This window comes from Thalassophryne amazonica, chromosome 17 (assembly GCF_902500255.1).
Source record: "Thalassophryne amazonica chromosome 17, fThaAma1.1, whole genome shotgun sequence".
Lineage (NCBI taxonomy): Eukaryota > Metazoa > Chordata > Actinopteri > Batrachoidiformes > Batrachoididae > Thalassophryne > Thalassophryne amazonica.
Genome location: NC_047119.1, coordinates 1,508,655 through 1,527,312, shown reverse-complemented (window position 1 = coordinate 1,527,312; position 18,658 = coordinate 1,508,655). Strand labels below are relative to the sequence as shown.

General features: G+C 42.8%; 2 protein-coding genes across 3 annotated transcripts in view; one reads left to right on the top strand and one right to left on the bottom strand.

Annotated features, from left to right (window-relative positions):
• The window catches only part of ash2l (ash2 like, histone lysine methyltransferase complex subunit), a 30,160-nt gene extending 25,190 nt beyond the window's left edge, over positions 1–4,970 (top strand). For both annotated transcript variants that reach the window (XM_034191757.1, XM_034191756.1), the window contains 2 exons: positions 4,685–4,744; positions 4,840–4,970. In XM_034191757.1, coding sequence (XP_034047648.1) covers positions 4,685–4,744; positions 4,840–4,947 — 168 coding nt within the window. In that variant the 3' untranslated portion in view covers positions 4,948–4,970. The remainder of the gene's footprint in view (positions 1–4,684; positions 4,745–4,839) is intronic.
• A 307-nt stretch (positions 4,971–5,277) lies between these two features.
• Positions 5,278–18,658, bottom strand: part of LOC117529063 (G protein-coupled receptor kinase 5-like) — a 50,795-nt gene continuing 37,414 nt past the window's right edge. Inside the window, 10 exon segments of the mRNA XM_034191764.1 lie at positions 5,278–6,587; positions 6,668–6,799; positions 6,874–7,011; positions 7,173–7,310; positions 11,718–11,926; positions 12,197–12,286; positions 13,268–13,305; positions 16,123–16,313; positions 16,366–16,457; positions 16,460–16,529. Of these exon segments, the coding sequence (XP_034047655.1) occupies positions 6,498–6,587; positions 6,668–6,799; positions 6,874–7,011; positions 7,173–7,310; positions 11,718–11,926; positions 12,197–12,286; positions 13,268–13,305; positions 16,123–16,313; positions 16,366–16,457; positions 16,460–16,529 (1,188 nt within the window). The 3' untranslated portion in view covers positions 5,278–6,497.

Below are 18,658 nucleotides of genomic sequence, written 5' to 3'. Positions count from 1 at the left end.
AAAAAAAAAAGACTGTAGTTCCTCAGTCCAGCCAAAAATCACATCAGCGTTTCACGTGAACAGGTCTTCATGCATCCAGACAGCTGACAGCGGAGTGGATTGTGTGTGTGTGTGTGTGTTACAAGAATTAGCAGCGTCAGTTAGCTCAATCAAATCGTCATCTCCGTAGAGTCGTTGTCTCCCACGCGCGTGCACACTACCGGGTCAGCGCTTGTGTGCGCATGCTACCAAAAAAAAAAAAAAACACTGTGTACATCCTCAGTGCAACGAACAAAAAAATCACGACAGAAATTAGTCCAGCTTTTCATTTTAACTTCCTGCTAACAGCCTCCAGACAGCACAGTGGATTTGTTGGGTGTGGGTGGGTGCGTGAGCGCGTGTGCAGAGTGCAGTGGTATCAAACGTATGGAAACAAATTTGCACTCTAAATGCAGTGCAACACAAATGGGATGAATAATCCATGTCATGTGACACACAAAGCACCAATCAAATGACAAGGATCTACTCAGTTGTTATATAAAAGTAGATAAAAATTGTTTTAAAATTGTGACCATGTTTGGGGGGAAAAAAAACTAGAGACTGCATTTAAAAATGCGTAATTGTGTCACTGTTCATATATTTGTGAACTTGACATATAACAACTGGTATGTGACTCTGGGGCAATTAAGTTGTCAAATATATACACCATGGAACTGCCCCGGGCCCTGGGTGGCAACCACCAGGGCAGACAACTGGTTCATTCCCACATCTCTAAAATAACCTACCACAGCCAGGTGAAACATGGATGTCCCCTAGACATTCTCCAGCCACCGGGATCCTCAACACTTAAGCACCTGTGTGCTGGATCATGCACAGAGAAACGTGCCAAATGGACAAAATGTCGCAGCCGATGCTCTCTCACAATGCAAGTGATCCTCCTCATCCTTGTTTCTCTTAGTAACCACTTGTTTGATACAAAGTCGTGCCAGCAGTAACCAAGGGTCCTTCAAAGATGCCTAGTACCAAAGACATCCAGTCACCATCTTAGGTCACTGATTAGCATCCAAGTCTCACAACTATACAGCAAGACAGGGGCACCAAGACCCTTAAGACATGGACCTTTGTTCACCTGCAAAGATAGCAGCATCGCCAAACACCTCTGTCCAACGACCTCACTGACTCCATAACCTCTTCCCAGGTGCCTCTCGATCTCAAACGTTGAGGACCCAGAGATGTGTATGTCACTGCCGAGAAGAGTGACGGTCTCTACAAGTTCATCTCCTTCACCACTTAGACACACTTCAAATGGCTGAGTCCAGGAAGTTGTTCAAAGCCTGATTCTTAGTCTTAATCCAGGACAATCTCAAACCCAGACACTCTTCTCAAGTTCTGTAATCAGCGTATCCATTGAGCCTGCAAAGTTCACAGCATCATCTGCAAATAAAAGGTCAGTAGACATTTTGTTGTCAACAAACGCACTAAGTCACTGGCTTCCACAACTCTGCCCAACACCCAGTCCATGCAAGCATTGAAGACTGTGGTAGTGCGGACACACCCCTGATGAACGCCAGATTTTACTGGGAAAAACTCCGTCTCTGCCTCCACTCTGTAAAGCATTCACAGTATCTGTGTATAGGCTGGTTGACTGTGGTGTCCAGCAGCTTCTTGGGGATCCCACGAATCCTCAGGATGTCCCAGCGAGCAGTCCAATCAACTGAATCAAGCGCTTTGCGAAAATCAACATAGGCCGCAAAGAAGCCCTGCTAATACTCACACTTGTGTTCTATGAGGACCCGCAGGGCTAAAATGTGGTCAACCGTTGATTTCTCGGGTGTGAAGCCAAACTGCTCCAGTCACTGAGGAGGAAGTAGCTGAAACTGAATCCTATTGAGAATGATCCTCGCAAGCACCTTCCCTGGCAGAGCAGTGTGAGACCCCTATAGTTGGTACAATCCATGCGATCACCCTTTTCTTTCCAGACTGGGACCATAAGACCTATCTTATAATCTGAAGGGATGATACCAGTCTCCTGATTCAAACAAAAATTGTTCGCAATGCCAGTTGAACAGCATCTCCACCCACCTGGAGGTGGTCAGCTCCAATGCCACAAATCCCTGGAGCTTTGCTCGCCTTAAGTTGTTTCACAGATCTCTGCAAGATTTGGTGGTTCCTGTCACCAGAAATGTCTAATCCCAGCAGTAGGATCAGCCTGATACAACTGCTTAAAGTATCCGGTTCAGTGTGACAATACAGCAGAGGACTGTGTCGGGCCTGAACCATCCTCTCCAGTTCCAATTTAAGTTGGGACGTTGTGTAAAATGTAAATAAAAACACAATACAATGATTTTCAAATCCTCTTCAACCTATATTCAATTAAATATCTTGTCTTTGTGGTGTATTCAATGTTCAAACTGATAAACTTTGTTGTTTTTGTGCAAATATTTTCTCATTTTGAAATGGATGCCTGCAACAGGTTTCAAAAAAGCTGGGACAGTGGTATGTTTCCCACTGTGTTACATCACCTTTCCTTCTAACAACACTCAATAAGCATTTGGGAACTGAGGACACTAATTGTTGAAGCTTTGTAGGTGGAATTCTTTCTCATTCTTGCTTGATGTACGACTTCAGTTGTTCAACAGTCCGCGGTCTCTGTCGTATTTTGCGCTTCATAATGCGTCACACATTTTCAGTGGGCGACAGGTCTGGACTGCAGGCAGGCCAGTCTAGTACCTGCACTCTTTTACTATGAAGCCACGCTGTTGGAACACGTGCAGAATGTGTCTTGGCATTGTCTTGCTGAAATAAGCAGGGACGTCCCTGAAAAAGACGTTGCTTGGATGGCAGCATGTGTTGCTCCAAAACCTGGATGTACCTTTCAGCATTGATGGTGCCATCACAGATGTGTAAGTTGTCCATGCCATGGGCACTAACACACCCCCATACCATCACAGATGCTGGCTTTTGAACTTTGCACTGGTAACAATCTGGAAGGTCTTTTACCTCTTTTGTCCAGAGGACACGGCGTCCATGATTTCCAAAAACAATTTGAGAGAGCTTGGGACTCCAGTGAGGGCGGTCGCATCTCCTCCTCTATCTCTGCTCCAACCTTCATAGTCCCTACTTCACCGGACTGTGAAATTCTTCAAGCTATATTGGATTAACCATGGAATTGATCAGCTGGTCTCTGAACACTATTGACACCATTTTTTTTTTTTTTCAACAAGGAAATCAAGGCTGGGGGACCCTGCATGCTCAGATGGAACCTACCCTGCAGGCTACATTCTCGACAGCTGGGAGAAATGGCGTGTTGTGTGCTTGGCATCACTCTCTGTGGAGGGTGTTGAAGATTTATTTACATTTGATCATGGGAGGGCTGGTACTTATTGGTTTATGTGCTGCCCTCACCTGCCTTTGTTGCCACTGTCCCAGGCATCCATTTCAAAATGAACAAATATTTGCACAAAAACAATAAAGTTTATCAGTCTGAACATTAAATATCTTGTCTTTGTGGTGTATTCAATTGAATATAGGTTGAACAGGATTTGCAAATCATTGTATTCTGTTTTTATTTACATTTCACACAAAGTCCCAACTTCATTGGAACTGGGGTTGTAGGTCTGGAGAAATAAAGTGCTTTGATTCCTCTGTAAGTGGATCAAGAGCACAGATGATGTGTGTCCTGATCACAGATTTCTCTAACAAATGCCTCCTTGCCCATTCCCAGGGCCATCCCAGCCCGAGTTCTCGGCTCCTTGTACATCCTAACGTTGCCACCCAGCCGTGCACTACAAGTCCCTGGATGATATTTAGAGTGTCCTCGGAAACTAGACGCCTCCTGCAGTGGACACTGGGGACTCGAATGCAATCCTCAGCAGTTTTCAGAGTCTGTTTGTGGAAGAACTCCCACAGCTTGTTTGGATCACCAGCTGTGCCCTCACCCATTCCAAGCTTGTGTACGTGATGTGGAAGGCTTCATCATCTCTGAGCAAATCTCATCCACCCTGGTGCAGCGATTTCAGTGGCTGCTGCCAGGATGATGGTGAGGGTTAAGTTCTCCTCCTGATCCCTGAAACATCAGGGGTCAGCGGGAGGTCAGTTCCTTGTGTAGCTCTTACCACTGTCCTGTGGAGATCAGCACCTTGGGCAAAGTCTTACATTGGACTGGCTCCTGACCTGAAACCACTTTGATTTGGGAGTCGATACCAGGGGTTAATGTCTGTGGTGATGCAGATCTTAGGTTGTGAGGATCCACAGTCCCAGCGACACTTCAGTGTGCTGGAGAATCTCAGAGAGGTGAGACTGAAATGGTTTACATGTTCACGTGTAAAAATCACAAGCGTTTTTCCCATGCTTGACTAATCTGTTATTACAGCAGTTGTTTGCGCTCTAATGCTAACATGAAGGAATCCAGAGTAAGAAAAACAAATCCCATCAATGACAAAATGTGAGGTTTTCCAATCGTGAAAAGAAAGAGGTTTTCTTTGATAGTCATCGCCTTAAAAAAAAGTTTATTTAAATGTTTTTTTTTTGTTTTTTTAATAAAGGAACTAAAAGTCAATTCCACAATGGAAACAAAACATTTTTAGACTTTAAAATAAAAATCAAATAATCGTTTCTGTTTGTGAAATGAAAATCCAAAAACACCAACCATGTCTGTGCTTTGTTAGTTTACTACCTTGATGAACTTTGTCCTTTCTCTTTTCAGGTGTCAGTTAATTTTGGACCACATTTCAAATACCCCCCAAAGGACGTGAAGTACCAGCCGGTGAGTGCTCCTGAAAATGGCCTCGTCCTTCCACACGTGACCCTCCAGCCTCAAGCTGGGCTGTTCTTTGACCCCCCCCGTGCTCCTGTTTTCAGATAAGTGACATGGGCTGGGGGGCTGTGATTGACCACACGCTGGCTGATATGCTGTACCACGTGGAGACGGAGGTGGACGGGAGGCGCAGTCCTCCGTGGGAAGGATGAACACACCGTGAATTCAGTACACAGACCCAGTGTGACATGGTTCCACTTTCAGAGTCATATTCATGCACCGCACACACTTGTAGCATAGGTCAGACAAAGTAGGGCTTCATTTCAGTTTCAGTATTAGAAATTGTTAAAATTTGATATTAAGCTAACAGTCCGCTCTAATATTGAGAGGTTACCTTTCATATATCCTCAAAAACTTCCCATTGAGTCATAAAAAAAACCAAAACCAAACAAAAAAACAAAACAAAACCCTTTCATAGTTAAGTGCCATTTTTTTTTACCTTGTTTCTTATGCTCTCACCAAATTTTTTATTTTATTTTTTTATACACGGAGCAAAATCATGATTTGATAAATGGATAAAACAGTCCACCTACAATGGCAGGTTTATTTTAATTTTACTTTGAGGACATAGAAAAGACTGCATTGGTGTTTTGCTGTGTGCCAGGAGCAGATTCCCATCACGTTTGTGAACACATGAAACAAAAGACTTTGGTGCTGTAAAGTCCGTACTATACCTTGAAGTCATCCATAATTAATGAAACAGAAAATCTTCCCAAATATATTTGTCTAGTTTGTAGTCAAAATACCTAATTCTGATTAACATTAGACACAGTCACTTCACAAGTGAAATTTCAGTAAGATATCAGGACTTGTTTTTAGATAAATACATCTTAAATTTTTGTTTTTTTTTGCTTTTGTTTTAAGGTGTATTCATAACTTGTAACAAAACTATCTGCCCATAAAACAAGCAAATTTTACTTTAAGATGTCTTGAAATTAGCTGAGAAAACTCCTTTTGCGCTTGATTTTTACTAGTATTATGAAGTATTACAACTTTTTCATAACAGCTTCAGTGAGTTAAAAACTCTTATCTCAGATATGACTCAAAACAAGAGTTTTACTTAAGATTTGTAATTGTTTTTAAGATGTACCCTCTAAAAACAAATCTTTGTTCCAGAAATTTTATTCATGTAATTTTGTCTTACACTTTATCTTACTTTAATGTATCATATCGTATCGTATTAAGTATAATGACATGCTTTGGCTAGAAATTAGACACATACTTTGTAAGATTTTGTGTTGGAGTGTTAAGCATACTTTAATAAGATTATATATATATATATAAAATATTCTGCCTTTATGGCCAATCAAACCAACTTTTTCATTTTCTTTTTTTTTTTTTTAACTAACTTTTCTGTATTTTATACTTTGAGTTAAAAAATAAAAATGCTACAAAGCTGTATTCACTAATGGAATATAGACCTCAATGATTTATGCATTTGATATGAAAATGCACATTTTAAGGCTCAGCCATTTTAGTGAAAATGGTGCAACATGTCTTTGACATAAATATTTTGTTTTTCACTCTTCTTGTGCCAACCTGATAGTAGGGTGAAGAAGTCCCTAGTACAGGGAAAGAAGTGAAAAGACAAAAAATACAAGCGTTTATTAAAATGCTATGCTGTGACTGGAGAGCAGATGTGCTTCTTTTGAATGTCATGAGTGCAGTTGATGGCGTGTAGAATGTTGACCAGCAGCAGTCCTTAACACGAGGAGCTGAGTAAGCTGGACTTCATGTCGGCATCGCTGGACATTATGCTCTGCCTGCCTGGATCTTGTGATTCATTAGGATGCTGTTTGAGCAAAAACAAAGTAGGTAATTTTCACATAACTGCACGTAGAATAAGAAATGGTGTACTCGAGTCATTCTTACATGTTTGCGGAAGATGCGGTGCAGCAGACCACGTCTGAGGCTGTCGGGCATCTGGGTGCCCTTCAGGTCTGGAGTGCGAGACCCCCCAGGACCAAAGACATTCAGCTCCTTGAAACATCCTGTCTCAATTAGCTGCGGGAATGCGAGAAAGATGAGCGGAGCTTAATGCGGCCAGATTGGTGACATAGCTTGGCGTATAGCCGTACCTCGTTCTGCCAGGTGATGGGAACGCTGCCCGTGCTGAACTTGGTGTAGAATTCAGTGTCTGTTTCATCCAGAGTGACTCCTTTCACAGCACAAAACTCGTCAAGATCCTGTACATCATTGCAGTACACCAATCTGGGCTGGATCAGATTTGGTACAACCACAGCACACAGTAATTCCTGCCTGTTCGGGATTAGCACTTTTTCTTTTTTTTCTTTTTTAATCTTGCAAGAGGTTTTAAGGGGGGTGGGGGCACTGGATAGGTTTCAGAAAGTAAATTTCTGAGTAAATAGGAACTTACATCAGGTTTAAAAGGGGGCTCAACAAGTCCTGTCTCCAGCATCCTGAAGTTGATGGACTGGAAGAAAGGATGAGACTGGACTTCTACCCACCCTGAGCCCTGGCAGCCCAGCCGGTGTTTTGGGTTCTTGGTCAGCAGCTGAAAAACATCAGAATGAAAGTCAGGGTGTTTGGTTATAAATCAATAGATATTTACTGACTTAATGACTTTATTCATCGAGAAATTCAGGGATCCGGTAACTCGCAAAAACAACACGCAGCCAAACAACACAAAATGGCTAAAAATAAATGAAATCATAAAGAAAGGGATCTTTTGTAACTAAATGGAAGCTAGAAGAGGAGGCAGCACTTAAGCAGGCGTCTCTGCCAGCGCTGGAGTGGGAGCTTCATGGGACTCAGCCCCTGGATGAGGTGTTCTACAACCTGAGGGCTGTTAAACTGTTGACAATTCTGACTTCTGTCTGCTGCTTTTTGGGGAGCAGGTGACTGTGGCAGCAGCTGAAGTTTAGCAACCAACACATCCATCTTCTACCTCCTCCAAGGTCGTTAGACTGGATATATGACCTGTTGTGGGTCGACAGCCCTGGTCAGAATTCAGATTTTTAAGGTCAGCATCTAAAAAAAAACTTCAGAAATAAACTGCAAAGGAACCAATTGTATGTGATTAATAGTCAATAAAATGCCAGTTACTGAACCAAAAATCAACTGTGCTATACAGATACAAAGGTTCCTGCTGTCAGGGCAGCTGATTAATTATCTCTGGCATTTCCTACCTCTTGATTGGCTGTGCACAACCTGATTTAGTTGATTAGCAGTGGGTGGAGCAGAAAAACTTGGGTGAACATACAGACCAGATGATCTCCACGAGCAGGGTGTGTCAGTCTGCTCGTGGAGATCATGACACCAGTTGGTTCCTGTGAGCGTAAAAGAGGTGTGGTCGAGTGCGGAGCTGGTCCATCTACCGTTTGACTAGTGGGGCGGCATAGCAAGACAGTTCATTTTGCGATAAAGGCATGGAATGTTCTAAATTAACTCGTTTATTTTCAGATTATGGAGCCATCCTGGAGCTGACCTCTGATGAGCTACAGGGGTCAAAGAATTACACAGGGGTCAAAATTTGAAAATGCTCCAATCATATTGACAACTATAAACACATTATTTGTCATAACAATTCCAAAAAGGTATAGTTTGGACTATCTGACTGAATGTTTTGGAGGTATGGGGTAACAACAGCAAGAATGGTGACAAAGGTCAGTTTCAGTTTGTACATGGGTCAAAAGTTAAAGTTGCTCCAATTTTGGTAAAAAGTGATGCAAATTATTGGTTGGACTAATAGGATTAATAAATGGAATAGTTTTGACTTGTGTTGAATGTTTGGTCTCCAACGTAAAGGTCAAACAAGGTCGATGTCCATTGGATTCTATGACGTGTAACATATGTTACCCCATAATATGACAACTAAGCATGACACAGCACACAGACACAACTACACATTGCAGACAGTGATGCACAATAGGTCATCAAACCATGAAACTGAATTGAACACAAACATTAATGAGATAACAGCAATAACTAATGGGAAAAAACCTAACTTTAATAACTGGTTTGTCCCATATTTTAAAGATTCTTTTCTAGGTGCAGACATAGATGCTGATAACACATCAAGATGCAGAACAACCTGTGTTTTTTACACAAAACATTTGAAACTAATCGCACACAGCACAGAAAAAGAGCACTCATGTTTGTGCCAAGTGGGAAAATGCAGTTAAGGAGAAGCACTTGTAACAGTCTTTTTGTTAGCGGATTAGCTTTTCAGCTAACTTAAAAAACTATCAGCAAACCAATTAGCTTCTGATAAATTTACTTCTGATAACTTTTAGACCGCTAACACTTTTCTACATAGTAACGGTGAAAAACATTTATAAACCCTCAGCTGAGCTCAACTCTACCCCAGCAGAAGGGGCCTGGCCGCCAGACAACCTCAAGAAAAAAAAAAAAAAAAACACAAACAAAACAAGTCATTATCCTTGACAGCATACAGCGGTCCAGCCGTGAGGCAGACGTCTTGAAAAGGAAAGCAGGTTTGACTTGTTTTTTATTTATAAATCAAATTAATCCAGATAGAATAACTACATTAATGTAAACTCTTAAAATGTACAAAGTGAATATATAACATCTGTTAGTTTTAAAATAATGCACAAATTCTGAATATTTGAACATTAACACACAGATGCCCAAAGGGATTATGGGTACACTGAGCCTCCACTCATACTGATTGGTTGACTAATTCATTCTATGTAAAAGCCAACACAAGTTAATGTAACGTGTGTTTGTGTTTACAAATAATTGTGCTTTTGTAAAATATGTAATTTTTTTTTTCATTTGTTTAAAAAAAATTGATTCACACTGGTGTCAAAATGCATAGAACAGAGCCATCTACTGGCAACTGGTTATATCACACTGTTGTTGACCTGAATCACAACTTAAATAGACTTTTCAGTTTTGCAAATGCTTTTGTTTGTTTGTTTTTTGTTTACACCCCTATTCCACGGGGTGCCGTTCAGTGGTGGGCACAGCTAACCAAAAGGTTAGCTTTGATAACCGCTAATCAGCTAACTGAAAAGTTATCTGATAAACCACAAAAAATTTTGAGGAAGTTACAGCTAACCTCTAACTTTTGGTGCTGGTGGCTACTGATAAGCCAGTTTTGAGTTTAGGCACCGCCGGGGCTTCTGAGTAAAATCAAAAGACAATGAGCCAGAGCTTCTGTTTGACATAGTCAGTCAGCTGTGAGCTCAGTCCTCCCCCAGCAGAAGAACGGAGCGAGCCGGCTGCTGTGGACTTAGGGAAAGTCAAGAGCTAAAGCCCCGTTTACACATAGACGCTAAACTGTCCTGGAAGCGTCCCAGCAGAGATTATGCCCCCTCCGGGCCGTTTTAGGGATCAAATGCCGTAGTTAACGCCGGCGCACGGGGGCGTGGTTTGGTTCCGGCTTCACCGGGAATCGTTGAAAAAATTATTCAACATGTCGAATAATTCTGCGAGCGCTCCCGGAGAAGTGGCCTTACGACAGAGACAACGCGCACAACGGCGTTTGATACTTTTTAATCGCCGTGTCATCCCGCCCCTTCCTGTAGTGCCGCAGTTTACACCGCCGTAATTGGCGGCCGGCGTTGTATCCCTAACCAACGGCATGTAAAACGGCGATAGAGCCCACGTCGGTGTCCTCAAAGGTGTTTTAACCGGCGACAGAGGCAGACAAAACGGTGGCGCTAGCGGACAGTACGCTGTTCTAAACGCCACCTCCCGGTTAACGGCATTCCAAACGGCCGATAGGCGGCGGTCAGTATAAAAACGCTAGCGCGCTGCATGCAGGCCTCTCACTCCAGGTCCAGATATTTTTGCAGAGAAGCTCCAGTATGCCTCCTAAAATAAAATTGGCAGTGGCAAGGACTTACCAAGAGGTCTGGTTCAGAAGCAGAGGAGAGATCTGTGGTGGAAATGAGCAACACGTTGAGGAGGGGAAAAGGAGAGAAAAGAAAAGGCTGAGATGATCTCCCTCCCCCTGCACTGACAGCTGCTTCAAACTATTATATTCTGGGGGTGGTGCCTATATGCAAAAGTTCCTGGAGGAACGCAGGATTTGCCTGGATAAATCCAGCGGTACACAGGGCATTATCGGCGGCAGCAGAACACCGCCGTTCTCACGCGTGTCTTAACCTGCGATTGTAAAAGATAGAACTGGGTATTAACCCCCGTTGCCTGACGTGTGCCGGATGCTATGGCGTCAAAACTCCGCTTTATTCGGCGGATTTAGCGGCATTTTTTCTGCGTATTTGTGGCTAGTACGGCGCTCAAAACGCCGGCAAAATGCTCCGCCCCTTTCCACCGCGAAAAGAGCCGGAACTACCGCAAACTTCGGTCTACGTACTACCCGCCGACAAAACCGTCTATGTGTAACCTGGGCTTAAGCCTTTCTTGTTGTTGTTGGGATTTTTTTATTATGATTATTATTGTTTTATTTGTTTGCATGCATGGAATGACAGACCCATGAAAAGCAGACGGTCTATTGTGCTGATTTTAATCTTCATTTAGTCAGAGACTGTAGTGTAAAAATGTTATGCAACGTGTTAAAGAGTGCTACATCCAATCTGTAGCCGTATGTTCTTCAGAATGACCATGTATATCTTCATCATTATTTTAATCAAGTGCGTATTCTGCTCTAACCTATGGCGCACTGGGAAAACGTTAAGCTTACCACTAACGAGTGACACTTTTCTGCAGAATGTTTTTATACACTTTGTGATTAGGACCTTTGATCTTTTGGCCCCAAGTGAATATGATTCCTCCCAGGCCTCCTACATGAACTCTTCTCCAGCCGTAAGCACAAACTGGGAAGCTGGAATGTCCTTCAAGAGGTTAAGTCAGTTAGATTTCCAGGTTACTCTGGTATGTGGGAGACACTGAACAGCCCTTCTGTCTCGTGAGGTTTGGACTTATGTAACCTAACTGGGGAAGTCATACCTGTGGGTTTGTGAAGACCTACCTGAGAGCAGAGGTCTTTGACATCTGGGCTGAACGTTATGCTGTATTCCTCCTGTCCAAACTGAATTCTTCTCTCCATCTCCCATTTTTTTGGACGCTCACCATGCGTGCGGAACGGGTGCTGTCCTGCTGTCATTTCATATATGAGACAGCCGAGGCCCCACCAGTCTACGTTTATCCCGTAATGCTCGTGGCCAATCACCTCAGGAGCTGAAATCCAGGTGCAAATCATTAAACTGTGTTTCAAAACTGCAACCTCAAATCAGAAGACAATGTGAAAAATTCAAAACTGTCTGCAATAAAATAGAAATCAAAGCAGGTAAAGGCGAGGATCACTGCATTTTTATCTTTTTATTTTACCACGTTTTGTGTTTTGGAGTCGTACAGCAGTGTCACAGCTCCAGACACTGAAGTGAAAGCTGACAGACTTGTTTGTCTACCAATACTCTGAGGCGTGTTTAATGTGAGGCAGATACGTACCCATATATCCCAGCGTGCCCACCCTGCCTCGGACCAGAGTCCCCTCAGACAACCTGACGGCCAGGCCCAGGTCTGAGATCCGGATGTGTCCTGAGGAAACAAACGACTCTCAGCTTAACATTTGTCTTCACGCGTCACGTTCTCCATTAAGCTGCAAGATGTCGTAACTGATGATGGAAAGTGATATTAAGGTCCTGTAATGTGTAATTAGTGCGTTTTTTTAAATAATTGCTTGGTTTAGAACTCAGGTGGCAGCAGCTCTATAAATAGGTGTCCAAGAATAACAAGCTGTGGAAAAAGTTCCTTAAATAGATTAAACCACACCTGCAAACATTTCACTTCCGGATTCTGTCTTTGTTTGCACTGTTGTCAAAATACTGTCAACTCTATTTCCCCTTCCAGAACACAGATGCATCTGAGGAATGAACCTTGACTGACTAGAAAACACAACCTTTCACACTTCCGTCTGTACTTATTTGGAAGTTGTTGAAGGTTTGTTGCGTTTTCTCTCTCCAGTGTGTTCAAAGTGAAACATTCAGATCAGCTTCGAGTCCAGACTGAAAGCTCTTACATGCAGTTTACTGTTGGAATTACTGCACTTTCTGTGTGTGGCAGCATGTTTTGTGAGATCAAAAATAAATTGAAAACTGACCGATGTGCTGTTTGACAGCCAGGTGGGTTTTATTCCCTCACATCACTTGATGGCTGCAGTAAGGCACATCTGCTGACCGCTTCATGAAATAATGAGGGAATAAAACCCACCTGGCCGCGAAAAGGCTCAGCAGCTGGCTGTCCAGAAATTTTTGGTCCTTTAAACTTGGGAAGCCATCCACACAAATTGCTGTCATGATGACACAGTTCACCCAGTGTGGATGTTGAGTCAGGGTCAGTACAGCGGATCCACTATGATGCAGCTCCACGCGTCCATGGAGAATGGACATGGTGGGCTTTAATCCCAGGACCTTCTTGCTGAAAGGCAAGAGGACTAGCTGTTGCACCACCGCCCACGTGTTGATGATGTTTAGTTTGTTTCATGCAGACAAAAAGCTGTGTGTCCTGAGACTCACTCACCATTGTCATCCATGAGAATGTTTTCTGGTTTCATGTCCCTGAAAAGTCAAACAACATGGGTCAGTGAATGCATCGCCAGAAAAAAAACAAACAAACACGGTCACGGTGGTAGTGGGAGTCACAGTGTCCTCATGGTTGTGTGTGTTGGCCTGTCATGGGACGGATCACAAACCATTCAGAAATGCATTTGAAAAATGAGGAACCAAAAAGAAGTGGAAACAATGAAAAACATAATTTAACCAAAAATTGCAATAACAAATCAGTACAACTTGATAAAAACCTTAAGAAAATACTTTTTTTCCCTGTATGTCATCTTCAAATTAGAACCCTCAAACCAAACGCAACATTCGTCATCATCACTATTCTCATTACAGAAGTTGCATATCCTGGTTTTCCTCTTGGGGTTTGTATCGTCTGGTTTCATTGGTTTTCTGTAAGTACATCATCTAAATTACACACATGGTAAACATTTCAAAGGCTGGACTTATGTGTCTAAAATACAGGGCTCGAGAAACTGAGTGCTGGATGGGGTTGGTAGTTTGGAGAAATGAGCAAGAGTTAACTAGAACTTGAGCAGCTACATCTGAAAAACTTAACATCTTTCAGGCCTCCATCCAAAACATGTGAACATAATGTCTGCTGGAGAACAGGTCCTGATGACGCGAGACCGCCTCCTAATGATGCAAGACCGCCTCCCGGTGACGCGAGACCGCCTTCCACTGCAGGATTGTGGCCCGAGTTTCTCCCTCCAGATTCCAAATATGAGGAAATCAGGTCTGATTTACTAAAGTAGCAGAGAAAATTTTTCTTTCCTACTATTGTTGTCCACTACCCCCGAGTACAGACGGGTCCTATGACACGAGTGCTTGTGCCACGGAATGCTACTCTATGCAGTACTCCCGCGTCTACTTTTGCACAGAACTACAGTGCCTTGAAAAAAGTATTTAGCCCCTCGGGATTTTACACATTTTAAACTCAAATCTCTACAACTTGATCGTACGTCTGTTCAGCTGCTCCCTTATTTTCACTCGGAGTCGCCACAGCGGATCTGAGGTGGATCTGTATGTTGATTTGGCACATTAAGTTTTACGCTGGATGCCCTTTCTGACACAACTCCACATTACATGGAGAAATGGGCAGGGGTGGGATTTGAACCAGGAACCTTCCACACTGAAACCAAGCACACTAACCACTTGTCCACCCCCCCAAACCTCTACAACTTGATATAAATTATGTACAAATATCAAAGCCAAGATGATAAATAATGGTACAACACGTAAGTACACACACACACACACACCTGCTTATCCAGGATCAGGTCATGGGGCACGTGTAAATAATCAGTGTTATTTCCAGTTTTCTTCAGACAAGTCGGGATGGATACATGAACATTTCCAAGTCACTGAATGTGTCTTGGACTTTACTAACATCAGTTATGTAGAAATACAAACAGTGTGACACTCTGTGGTGAATCTGTGTGCAGTAGATGGTTCTCAAACACTGAGTGACTGTGCAAGAAGGAGAAGAGTGATACACCCATAACACTGAGCACAATGGAGGCCGAAAGAGGACTCGACTCACATTTGAGCAAATTCGAGGTGCATTTGAACTCCTCGTACAGCAGTTGGCACACACATACACACTCTTACACTTGTGGTAGAAAACACATCAAACGGTGGTTGAGGTGCAGTCGTACCGTACTTTGACTGTAGTCGTAATATTCATGGGTGATTCTTTAACTACGGGCACTATTGGCCTTGTAAATGTAATTTCCACCACACCATTGCCTTACAATATAAAGCGCCTGGGGCAAACTGTTTGTTGTGATTTGGCGCTATATACATGTGCTCTGATGTCACTGTTTATCTCCAAGAAACTACCAAACAATCTTTCATACAAAACTGTTTAGGGACATTACAGTGTTGTGGTGGAAATTACGGCAATAGTGGTGGGACAACTACATTTTGTTTAAAAAAATCACAACAGTTGTATGACACTGAATACCCCAATTAGGTTTTGATTATTTTACTGATATTTTATTCAGAGATATTTTAAACATTAGAAAAACATTTCTTTACCATTCATTTTTATCATTGAATATCAAAAGTCTGGGTGTGGGACAAGCACAAAACGGCAATATTTGCATATAATGATGCTGAAAAAAGGTGAAAAAGTCATCAGACTACTAGAACAAATTTCTTAACACACTTTCATTGTAAAGATAACTATAAAAGTGTGAAATTTCCCCTTTTTTTCTGTAATTCATACAATATGATCAAAGGACATAATAAGTACCCGTAGTCTAAGAATCACCCTCATATGGCATGAAAACACAATTCAAAGCATTCAGAGAGCGTTCGCGGGGCACATCAGTGAACTGACTCCAAAACAAAACAATCTGCACAATATTTTAAAGTTAGCTTAAACTGCAGCCTGGCATCAAAAAAGCTGAGCAGTTAAATCCACATTCAAGCAGAAATAATAATAATAAATAATAATAATGAAAAAACTATGCTGTAAAATTCAAGTAAAAAATGCATATTTGCCCATATTGGCACAAATTACATCCAAATATTCAGTGACGCTCACAATGTGATCCAGTGTCAACTTTTTTAAAACATGTTTAAGACTTTCCTGATTTTGCTCACAAAGTTTTACAGTGTTTCTTTAACCACAGTTTAAACCCGTTTTTCAGCCCCTGACTGAGTATCCAATACTTTTATTTTTTTTATCAAACATTCACACAGTCAGGCCGTCAGATATCATCAGTGGGGGGTTGGCAATTTACTGGCTTGCACACTGTGACCCCTTTTGTGTCCACTCCTGTCCTGGACAGCAGGGGGCAGCACACTCACCTGTACACTATTGACTTCTGGTGGAGGTGCTTCAAACCACAGCTGACCTCTGCAGCGTAGAAACGCACCCTGTCACGATCCAGACCCGGTGGACCGATGTTATAAATGTGAAACCTCAGGTCGCCACCACTCATCATGGTCAGAACCAAGCAAAGCGAATGCTTTGTCTCATAAGCATAAGCCAGGTTCACCTGAGAACAAAGAGCACAGGTGTCCAGTGTGGAAGAGATTTTACTGAGTAACAAAGACGTAACCAGTAAAAATCCCACCACAATCTGCTGTCACCTCCTCCAGTATCTCCTTCTCATTGAGAGCCATAGATTCTCCTTTCCTTTCTTTACGTGGGTCTTCTCCAGCTTTTTGCAGGCGTACAGCTTTCCTGTAGCTCGCACCTGACACGCCCACACCTGAAGAAGAGAACGGTGACGCCACAATGAGATGACGCTTGTTTAGACGAGTGCAGATCAATGGTGTCAAAACCAGCCACCGTGTTTCAGAATCATCACATCTTTGAAATGAAAAACCTCCACGTCTGGTGTGCTACAGCGTGTCTCACACACACACACACCACTGCGTTTCTAAGGGCCACAGCTGACAACCAACAAACTTTTTGTCTTCAAATCATGAAGCAGGACGATTCCTCCATCAAGGCTGTGCACTTCTGTTCACTGACCAGCTTCATCACATGATTTCTGTCATAAATATTTATGACCTCCAACAAGAAGGTCAAGTTTCAGTTTGTTTGAAGCATTACACAAAAACTAATGAACCAATTCTAATGAAGGCGGCACACTGACCGAGACAGAACCCATTTGTAATTAAGTAAGTTAAGAACTGTTTGCAGGTCCTAAAGACCTCTATAAGCAGATCCTTTAATATCACTAAGTAGGTGCTCTATAATGTTACATGCATTGTATGTGCACAGCAGGAGATAAATGTGTTGAAAAAATCTAACTAGTAGTTATGTGTGCAAAGTTAAAAAAAACATTTTTATAATATGTACAAACTTTGCTTAGACTGGCCGTTACCACAGCAAAGATAACCAGTCACTGATAAAGTGAACTGAATTTGGGTGTAGGCCACTACCTAACCAGGGTTGGGACTAGGAAGCAGAGTTGTAGTCTTACACACCTCTCTGCAGCTTCTCTCCCCCTGCCATCCCCTCACTCTTGCTTGCCTCTACTGGTGGTTGGCTCTCACTGCGGTATTGTATCACTTCCTGTTCCGGAGCACAGCGGTGTTTTTCTGTATCTGTTAGCTGTTTAATCTGCGCAGTTAGATTGATCTAGTTATCTAGATTACGATTTGTTTCCCAGTGTAATCTTTACGTGCCTTAACTAAAGCACTCCTTCTGCTGAATCACCTCTAAATTATTTACAACTTATTCACTTTGCATGTTTTTAGGGAATCTGCTAGCTTAGCGTAGCTACTAGCTCTTAGCCGATTTAGCATGGCGGCTTCTCCTGTCTCTCCCGCACTTTTCTGCTCTGGGTGTGAAATGTTTAGTTATTCCTCGGCCTCCTTTAGCAGTAACGGTACTTGTAATAAGTGTAGCTTATTCATAGCTTTGGAGGCCAGGCTGGGCGAATTGGAGACTCGGCTCCGCACCGTGGAAAATTCTACAGCTAGCCAGGCCCCTGTAGTCGGGTACGGACCAAGGTAGCTTAGCCGCCGTTAGTTACCCCTGGCAGATCCCGAGCAGCCGGGGAAAGCAGGCTGACTGGGTGACTGTGAGGAGGAAGTGTAGCCCTAAACAGAAGCCCTGTGTACACCGCCAACCCGTTCACATCTCTAACCGTTTTTCCCCACTCGACGACACACCCGCCGAGGATCAAACTCTGGTTATTGGCGACTCTGTTTTGCGAAATGTGAAGTTAGCGACACCAGCAACCATAGTCAATTGTCTTCCGGGGGCCAGAGCAGGCGACATTGAAGGAAATTTGAAACTGCTGGCTAAGGCTAAGCGTAAATTTGGTAAGATTGTAATTCACGTCGGCAGTAATGACACCCGGTTACGCCAATGGGAGGTCACTAAAATTAACATTAAATCGGTGTGTAACTTTGCAAAAACAATGTCGGACTCTGTAGTTTTCTCTGGGCCCCTCCCCAATCAGACCGGGAGTGACATGTTTAGCCGCATGTTCTCCTTGAATTCCTGGCTGTCTGAGTGGTGTCCAAAAAATGAGGTGGGCTTCATAGATAATTGGCAAAGCTTCTGGGGAAAACCTGGTCTTGTTAGGAGAGACGTGCATCCATCCCACTTTGGATGGAGCAGCTCTCATTTCTAGAAATCTGGCCAATTTCTTAAATCCCTCCAAACCGTGACTATCCAGGTTGGGACCAGGAAGCAGAGTTGTAGTCTTACACACCCTCTCTGCAGCTTCTCTCCCCCTGCCATCCCCTCATTACCCCATCCCCGTAGAGACGGTGCCTGCTCCCAGACCACCAACAACCAGCAAAAATCTATTTAAGCATAAAATTCAAAAAGAAAAAATAATATAGCACCTTCAACTGCACACAGACTAAAACAGTTAAA